Raw genomic sequence first — 10,000 nt, forward strand, 5'->3', positions numbered from 1 at the left:
GATATCAGAGCCTTCGTGATCACGATGACAAGCAGTCCACTTCGCTAATAACGACTGCGGATATAACGACAATTCGCGAAAAACGACAGAATGTCCATGCCCAGAGCAAAGTCCCATCCAACTGTAACACATAATAATGAGACTTCGGGTATAAGGACACTTTGCGAATAAGGACCCTTTTCTGATGCCCCGCCGAGTGTCGTTATACGCAAAGTTGACTGTAATTAGGATTCAGTTCTTTTCGGTTACGGTAATCCAGGTGAAGGTTGGTGCTCGGCGGATCATGTGAGGATTTCCAGGGGTGACATGAGTACATCGGGTAGACGGGTGCTCGCTCGCTTGTCTGGGGCTCGGTGGCCTGGGGAACACTCGTTAGATATTTTCCCCTGCCTTGCGTGTACATGGATGAATTTATCCAGTATCGCATCGCAGTTTGCGATGCAAAATCGACCTACTGCTGCTCAAAAGTCACCGTGACTCGCAGAAAACTGCGATACATGCAGACTATCCATGCCTAGCCTGTGCTGTCAAGTAACATGCATACAATGCAGTGTATGTGGTGCAGGCACTCTCAATCTGCGTGCACATGTATGATTCAGTCGATTTTTTGGCAAATGGGCTTTCAGGCGTCACTCTCAAGAAGGACAATGTGGTAAACACCCAACCTTCAAAGAAAAATGCTAATCACAATCAAAGACTGCTGCACAATTGTGATTTTGTAGAGAAGAAACTGCTATGCAAAATATGACAATAAATTCATCCCTGGTGTATACTACGTAGTATATGTGCTGATCAATTAGATCCAGTCGCGTCACTCAAGTACGCGCCGGACGTTGTGCAGCCCTAGGCCTGCGAATACTGGGCTGGGGCTGGGGAATGATGCGAGGCGCAAGCTGGAGTGCCGCGACTGGATTTCATTGTGCGTGTGCATGTGTGTGCACGTGTGCATGCGCGTGTGTGTGTGTGTGTGTGTGTGTGTGTGTGTGTGTGTGTGTGTGTGTTCATGTGTCTGCCCATATGGTGCAGTGGTATGTGCAGTCGATTTCCAATCGAGAGGTTGCGGGTTCAATTCCCGACGATTATGGTCACATACGTCTTTCTTCTCTTTCTCGGACTCTTCCTGACTTTTCTTTCATTCTCCTGGGTGGTTACCAACAGCCAGTGTATGACGGAGTATGTGGTGTGATGTGTGTGTAGAAAAAAATGGAAAAATGAAAAATAGGGATTCACTGGCCAGAAAAAGTCACTTCAAACAGCTGTGTGGTGGATACCAGGCTAAAAATAGTGGCGGTCAATTCATCAGCCTTGCAAGCTGTTGAATGGTGTAATCCCAGCACAAGTTGCTATGTCTAACATAGCTGTTCGCTATCATCGCTTCCGCGATGGGCATGTCTGAGGTCTGAGGTGTCTGCCCGTCACACCTCGTGTTCTCTGTGCAGGTCCTGAACCCGGAGACTATCCGAAAGCTGATGTTCGCGCTACGTGTCATTGGCAACTGTCACCCGGAGGAACACATTCGCCAGCATTGTCTAGAGGTTCAGATAGCTGTATCTACCTACAGCACAACGTCGAGCATCGGCAAGACTGAATCATCCGGTGCAGGGGAGATTACGAGTGCCACGGAACTTGAGCAGATTTTAATCTCCTTTCAGGAGCAGGGAACCGAGGCCGTAAGCGCTCTGGGTAAGCGCTTTGTGTTCCTATTCGTGTGTGTGTGTGGATGGGTGTGTTTGTGTGTGTGTGTGTGTTTTGGGGGGGGGGGGGCATGTTTGTATGTGTGTAGGGGGGGGGGGGGGGTATATGTGTGCGGCGGGAGGAGCATGTGTGTGTTGGGGTAGAGGAGGGGGAATGTGTGTGGGGGGGGGGGGGGCATTTGAGTGATTTCTTCACATGCAAGTTTGTACTCGGATACTGAGCCAGTAATAAAATATGTAAAAAAGAGAAGAAACAAATGAGAACGAGTTATGCAGCATCGCGGATAGTTGCTGCATAGTTCGTTCTCATGTGTTTCTTCTCTTTTTTTACATGCAAGTTTGTGTTCTAAATATATCCGTGTTTTGTAAATGCTGAACCATCTTTGCGTGAACTTGCTTAGGCTGCTTCTCCCACGGATGTACTTTAAGAATTTATTTTTTACTAGGTTATACACAGCTCACCGGCAGGCACATGGGGCTACCATGGGTTGAGATGGTGCTGGCGGGCCTGCCATGCTCAACCGGCCAGAGGTCTCCGCATCTTCAAATGGCAGGCGCACCAAATTGGGAGGGAAGCATACGCTTGGAGGAGAAATAAGCATGGGAGAAAATGGAATGAACAGTAAAACCTGCGACTAACGACCACCCCTTGGGGCCAGAGAAAGTGGTCTTTAGTGGCAGGTGGTCCTTAGTTAGAAGTTTGCAGCGCACAACCGTATATAAATGTGAGAACGTCCGTGCCTGGCAAAGTGGTATGTAGTACCAGGCTGGTCGCTAGTCACTTTTGTATTTAGTTACAGGTTTTACTGTACTTTGTTGTTTGTGTATGTGTGTGTGTGTGTGTGTGTGTGTGTGTGTGTGTGTGTGTGTGTGTGCGTGCGTGCGTGCGTGTGTGTGTGTGTGTGTGTGCGTGTGCGTGTGTGTGTGTGTGTGTGTGTGTGTGTGCGTGTGCGTGTGTGTGCGTGTGTGTGTGTGTGTGTGTGTGTGTGTGTGTGCGTGTGTGTGTGCGTGTGTGTGTGTGTGTGCGTGTGTGCGTGCCCATGTGTTTATTCTTCGGTGGGTAGGTGTGCTTGTGTGTGTGCGCGTGTCCGTGTGTCTGTGTGTGTGTGTGTGTTTGTACGTTGACTTCCTCTGCTCTCGCCACTGCACACACACAGGGCCAGAGAAGCATGACGTCCACAATGCGTCAGATGGCACCCACAACTCTGCCTCGTCCCGGTCGGCCGCGGATCACGTGACTGTGTCCAGCCAATCAGCATCTTCCAGTGATACCACGACAACTGCATTCACCGCTGTGACTGGTGCTGGGCCAGGTGCCACAGGGCAGTCTGGCTCGCAAACAAACTCGAGCCTTACCAGCAGTCACCTGCCACCGTCCAGTGAAAGCTCCGGCACTTCACTCGGCAGCAGCAGCACTGCCACCACCACTACCGCCCACCGGCCACCCAGTATCGGCAAGCCCTTGAGCAAGCACGCAGGGGCACGAAAAGTAAGCTCAAGACGAGCTGGCAAAGCTACCGCCAAGTACACTGCTGCCCGCAAGGCCGGCGTCGCCGCGGACGAGCCGCGCACGGGCGCCACGGCAACAGATGCTGCAGCATTTTCCGCCGGCAAGGCAACCGACAAAGCCGTCGGCGTCGACGCAGAGCCTGCTGCCGCCGGCACCGAGGGCGGTGACTCCTCGGCCATCGCCGTATCTGCTCAGGCGGCCACATTCAGTCAGGCAATGATGGACGCTCACACGGCCGTGGGTAAGGCCGTGGCAAAGGCATGGCTCGGTCTGACCGATAGCGCCACCACCACCACCACCACCACCACCGGTACCGACGGTGGCAACAGCGAGATCAGCACTGCCCCGGCAGGAATATCACCGAGCAGCGGTAGCACGGGTGGATCGTCCGTCGGTCTCGACGCCGATGCCACCGGTGTCTCGGCGGCCACCATCACGGGTAGTTTATCTCCGGGGTTGCAGCGTAAGAGGAAGAAAATGGTGGACGACTGCGTTCTTCCCGCTGATACCACCACATCCCAGTCGACAACAACAACAACAACCCCAGCAGTAGCAGCAACAGCTACAGCAGCAGCCATGGCCACCGAGGCGACACCGTCTACTCCAACAGCAGAAGAAGTGGCAAGAACTGTGGACACCGGAGCAACAATAACAGCAACGAAAGCCACAGCCACTGCAAAAACAACAACAATAGCCACCGCCACTTCAGCCACGGAAACAACAATAGCAACCACAGACGCCTTAGCAACACCATCAGCACCAACAACAGCACCAACAGCGGCAACAGCAACACCAACAGCGGCAACAGCAACACCAACAGTGGCAACAACAGCACCAACAGCCGCAACAACAGCACCAACAGCGGCAACAACAGCACCAACAGCGGCAACAGCAACAACAACAGCACCAACAGCGGCAACAGCAACAACAACAGCACCAACAGCGGCAACAACAGCACCAACAGCGGCAACAACAGCACCAACAGCGGCAACAACAGCACCAACAGCGGGAACAGCAATAATAACAGCAGGAACACTAGACAAATCTACTGATCTCACCCAGCAGACACAGACCGGGAAAGAAGGACAGGAACAAGTGATGGCCGACAAGGAAGCCGCTCATCTCAAAACAACTGCAGCTTCCGCTTCCTCGGGTGACAGCCAACCCTTGGGTGGCAAGCCGAGTGTTGAAGCGGACGCTTCTCGGGCAACACCACCGCTCACCACTGCTGATATTAAGTCTGCTTCTTGTGCAGTGGGGAGTAGATCGCAGCCAGATTCCACCAGCACACTAGCCGCTGTAACACCCACCACTACTGCCACAACGCAGGGACAGGTCGACACGCTGCAGTCCGTAACAACAACTGCGCGACAAGCGGAAAGCAAACCTGCAGCCATTGGCCAGCCGAGCTCGGCGAAAACGAGCAGTAAACGTGCGTCCACCGCTAAGCGTGTAAACATCGGAAAGATTAGCGGCACGTTTGCCACCCTTCCCATGCAGCATATCAAGAAAGTGGCGGCGAGGAAAAGCGAAGCGGCGAGCGAGTATTTTCCGACATCGACGTCGGCCCCTGTTGTTGGTGGTGGTCGCTCCGTGCATGCGTCACCCGCAGTGAGCTCTCCCAGCAAGACAGTAGCGGGGGTGACTGCAGTGACGACGTTGCCAAGCTCTGGCGGTGTCACCACTGCCAACAGCATCAGCACCAGTAGCACCACCAGCACCACCACCAGCAGCACCAGCAGTAGCAGTGGCAGCCTTCCTGGAGAAAGCAGTGCGTCTAGCGGTGCAAGCAGTATCAGCATTGGCACTGGATCAGGCAGCAGCAGGAGCAAAGCCACCAGCCCTGCCTCCGCCATTGGCACCACGACTACATCTGCCACGACCACCACGACAACCACCACCAGAAGCAGCAGCAGCAGCAGAAGAGAACCCACGAGCAGCAGCAGCAGTGTCACCACCATGATCTCCAGCAATGATAGCCATACCCGCAGCGTGCCCATCAGCAGTGTACCTGACAGTAACAGTAGCGATACCACTGGCATCAGTGCAAGGGGAAAATCATCATCGTCATCATCAGCAGCAGCAGCAGCACCCGCAGCAGCAGGAGTGCCAGCCGCTACGGAATCACCAATGGCAGTGGTGTCCTCGACGCCATTGACATCGAGCTTGGCACCGGCGACAACATCGACAGTAACAACAGCAGTGACAACTACAGCAGTAGAAACATCATCTTCGTCATCAACAGCAGCACAACCAACAGCAGCACCCCCAACAACAACACAACCAACGACAGTACAGCTTACAGCATCACCGCCAACAGCAGCGCAGTCAACAGCAATGCAAGCTGCAGTATCACCAAGCCTAGCAACAACAACCCCGTCAGTTAGAGCAGGAACGGCCACAGTAGCAACAGCAGCAGATGACCAGTCCACCACTGCAGCGGCAGCACCAGCACCAGCAATCATTCTCCATGATCCGGCCACCGGCAAACAGTACAACACGATCGTCGAGTACCTAGAGCTGGACAAACTGAACGAAACTCTGGAACGACTGCCGGGAGAAATGGTTGCCGAGACGATGCACATCAAACGCGAGGTAGAGCAGTTCTCGGCAGCTGTGGACGCTGCCATGTCGGAAGCAATGGAAGAAGCCCTGATCAAGCTCAACGAAGTGTCCGTCAACGACTCACCAGAACTGCATTCCGCGTTCAGCGGACGTCTGGCGGCGCTGGTCGACAACATCACGGAGCACGGCGAGCTACTTGCTGCACGTGTAGCAGACGGTCCTGCCGAGCGTCGCATGGCCAGCGCAGCTGCTGTGGACAGCACGGCTATGCCTTCTTCAGGCGCTGCCTCGGCCGGTGCAGCGCATGCTGCCGTAGCTAACACCGACGGCGGCGTGACGACAATGGCGACAACAGCGGCAAAGGCGTCTGCTTCGTCGGCCGCTTCGTCGGCCGCCTCTCATGCTCATGCAAGCAAGGCTGGCAGTGCGACTTCCCCGACAGGCGCCCGTACTGTGACTGGCGCGAGCAACGCTGCACCCTCTGCCGACAGAACCAGTAGTGGCGGCGCTAAAGCAACTGTAGGAAAGGCAGCAGCGACAACAGCAGTACCAACAGCAACCACAACAGCACCAACACCAGCATCAGTAGCAGCAACAGGCAGAGCCAGCAGTGGTGGCACGAAAACAACTGGAGGCAAAGCAGCACCAGTAGGCAGTGGCGGCAGTAAGATGGTCGCGTCGGCGAAGAAGAAGAAGAGCAAGGGTGGTGCGGCATCTTGAACGCACTGCTCGCCTTAACCAGGCTGGGGGTGTGTATTTCGTGGACATGGCTACAATCAGCTGAAAGTGGAGCTGCCATTGACATCCGTGGAGTCAGCTGATAGTGAAGGTGTCCTTATTGATGCTGGTGAAGTGAGCTGAGAGTGGAGCTGTCCTTATTGATACTGGAGCATTCGGCGTAGAGTGGAGCTGTCATTGAAACCGGAGTGGAGCACGATGAATAGCTGTGATGCCGTGTTGTTGCTCATACTGCACTGTGCTGGTCTGCGCTGCAAGCACTCCCGGCAAGCTCTCCATAACTGCACCTCTGCACAGGTTGTGTCTTTCATACCAGTCCTGTGAAGCTAGGATTGGAAATGCTCAACTGGTTTTATTCAGCACACAATCTGCTTTCCACCAGTCTCTAACACAAGCACTGGAATCTGTCTTGAGGCAGTGTAAACGCATAATTATCATCTGTTTCTCTGCAATGGCAACCCGGACATCTTTCTCTCACTACTCCACAGGATAGCATATTCGACATTGGTGTTCCCTGCCTGGAAATACACCACTACTCATGCTCGACTAGAAATCAAGCTGTAGAACACCTGCTTCTACCTTTTCAGTTCAGGTTGCTCTTACATCTCAACCCTGCCGGTTCACTGGATGAGCATCATCAGCGTGTGCTCCAAGTGTTTCCATGCTCGCCTATACACTAGAAGCTTAAGTACTGTTTTCACAGCAGTGCCTGCCAACAGTGAGTGCTCTTTGCGAAGTACTGTTTTCACAGCAGTGACTGCCAACAGTAAGTGCTCTTTGTGAAGTACTGTTTTCACAGCAGTGCCTGCCAACAGTGAGTGCTCTTTGTGAAGTACTGTTTTCACAGCAGTGCCTGCCAACAGTGAGTGCTCTCATGCAACATCACACTAGACCCTGGTTTAGAAATGAACCTGGCTGGGCGTCACAATGTTCGCGCTCGGACATAGCATCGGCGTCTCGGTGTGCTTGGTGACATTGGTGGGTGAGATAGTTTCGTGAGGTGAGTTGACTAAGCTGTGATAACTCTCAGTTTGAGCAATGGCGGCATATTGAGCTAGCTCACTGTTTTTTGTTGTTGTTTTTTTTTACGAGAAACCACGAACCTCGAGAACAGAATACTGCATGATAGAGGTGGTTTACTGTGTCGCCGTTGATCCCGCTCACGTTCCACATAGCACAGAAACATGTTGGAAATGTGACGCCATTACTTCACTGAATGGATTCTCATGTTTATCATTATGTCATCCTGTCTTGTGTATGAGGTCATTGTGATGATCTCTGGGTATGCAGTGACATGCTTCTCTACACACTTCCGTTGATTGAGTTAGCTTCCAGATGGCTAAGATGATTATTTTGCCTTTCCGGGTCTCGTGCAAGGATCTAGCGTTGCTATGACGTTGGCATGCACTGGGTGCACAGCACCACTCAGGCATGCTCATGTGCATTGTGCAGGCTGCAGGGGTTTCCCCCTGGCATGTCCATGACGTCATGCCTTTTGATATTGACTTCGTCATGAAATTGAATACGGAGCCCGTTGGGAATCGTCATATCTATCCAAGACTGAGAATTTAATTTGAAGTACTGAAGTATTTCTTGCCGGTTATCGCCGTTAGTTGCGATTGAAACTATTACTTTTAGGGAGCGTTAATTCCTGGCCTTCATGCTCATACATACGTCAACACTTTCTGCTGGGTCTTGTTACGCGAAAGGCCGCGTGTTCCTTGGCATGTTCTCCACATTATTTCGTTTATTCTTAGTTTCTAGCTTTTTTCCTTTCCAATTTCTACATTTTCATTCTCAAAGCGCCTACACATTGTACACGATACACTGCTATCAGCGATAGTCGCTTTTTTACCGAAACTCTTGCAGTTGTTTTAGCCTTAGATTTAAATTTCCAGCTCTTCCTCCCAGCTATGTTTTATGTCACTTCACTCCAATTTTCGAGGTTTTTTTACCCCATCTTTGTTTCCTTTGTGCTTTGCGAGCTTGTTCTAGCGTGAAAGCAGCATCAAGTGGATGTCAAGACCGTCAAGATATGCCGAATACATGTAATAGACTATCAACATTATTGATATGTATGCAGTTAGTAGCAGGATAACTAGATACATGTAAATAGGTGGGGGGGGAGAGAGAGAGAGAGAGACAGAGTGACCATGTCTCTGTCCGTCCGTCCGTCTGTCTGAGACAGGCGAGGAACGGAAGCAAACAGCAATCGAAAAGGGGTTTTCAGAGGACAAGATTTTTTTAGAAGCAAAGAGGAATGTATGGTACATTGATGAAGACAAAACTGATTACCGATTCTGGTACAGTACATTTCTGACCGGACTATTATCCAGCACAGAGCACCTTATTTTCCAGATGGAAGAATTGGACGAAAGCACCTTCCAGATGGAAGCATTGGACGGAGCACACCACCAAAGTGGCCGGACGTTTTCAGTGGCGTAGAGCTCGCCAATTAGGCTCTCAGTCGATTCCCAGCACTCAGGCGAAGGCACCAGATAAAATTTGACTGGCTTCATTGGCTATTCCTCTGGACACCTTCCTCATCGTCAATGAATTGATACGGTCTCCGCTTTCAGGTGTGCCCTGAGCGTCATCACCGCCTAATCCTTCACTCGGCTTCAGTAGCCTGCTTGGACTCCGAACCTTCACAGTCACGTGAGTGGGACGCATTGCTGCTCTCCAATGAATCACTACTTTCACCGCTATCAGGTGTGCCATGAGCGTCATTCCCCACTCGTTCTTCAGTAGCCGGCCAGGTGACGGAGCCTTCACAGCTGTGCAGAAGACGCGATCTCGATGCCCAGTGTGGCGGCCGCGTCCGTCGTGGGAGTCGAGTCCAGGACTGAGGTGTCGTCCCCCAATCGTCGTCCATTGGATGCCATCAATCCGTAGAGTGACTTCGACTGAGTTGGTAGACTGCGGGACGTGATCCGAAGCGGCCAACAAATTGAAGTGAAATTCAGTCATACTAGACGTTCCCTTTTATTCCTATTCATGTAAATCGATCTCGAATAATATCGATCGTGGTGTTATCTGCGCGCGCGCGCGAGTTCTCACCTACAGAAGTGGTAGGTCACAGTGTTATAGCCTCTCAGTTATGAGTAGTAATTTCCACACCTGCTCGTTACGTGGCCGAAGTTGGCTAATAAAGTGAAGAAAGCAGAGGACTGCTGTGTGAGTAACATGCGTCATTACTTTAGTAAAAGACGTTACTTCAGTAACGTCTGGCGCTAGCCAGGGTCCACACAGCTTTAATTTGGTGTTTGTGTGTGGCAGACGGACCTCCGTCTGACGCTATCGCGTACCTGTCCCGTACAATCAAGAGTACCGTACCATCAAGAGTACCGTACCATTAAGAGAATGAGTATGTATGCGAAGTGTATGGGGGGAAATCCGAATGGCCGATAGTGCAGTGCATCGAGCATCGCCCCTACATGGCTACTTCCCCTTGTCTAACCCCCAAGAGGAAAATTAATGATAGTAGCAGACT

General features: G+C 51.9%; 1 protein-coding gene across 1 annotated transcript in view; it reads left to right on the top strand.

Annotated features, from left to right (window-relative positions):
• The window catches only part of LOC135824588 (mucin-19-like), a 15,801-nt gene extending 7,242 nt beyond the window's left edge, over positions 1 to 8,559 (top strand). Inside the window, exons 8-9 of the mRNA XM_065337322.1 lie at positions 1,440 to 1,683; positions 2,852 to 8,559. Coding sequence (XP_065193394.1) covers positions 1,440 to 1,683; positions 2,852 to 6,489 — 3,882 coding nt within the window. The 3' untranslated portion in view covers positions 6,490 to 8,559. The remainder of the gene's footprint in view (positions 1 to 1,439; positions 1,684 to 2,851) is intronic.
• Positions 8,560 to 10,000: the final 1,441 nt, after the last annotated feature.

Source organism: Sycon ciliatum, chromosome 9, assembly GCF_964019385.1.
Source record: "Sycon ciliatum chromosome 9, ocSycCili1.1, whole genome shotgun sequence".
NCBI lineage: Eukaryota > Metazoa > Porifera > Calcarea > Leucosolenida > Sycettidae > Sycon > Sycon ciliatum.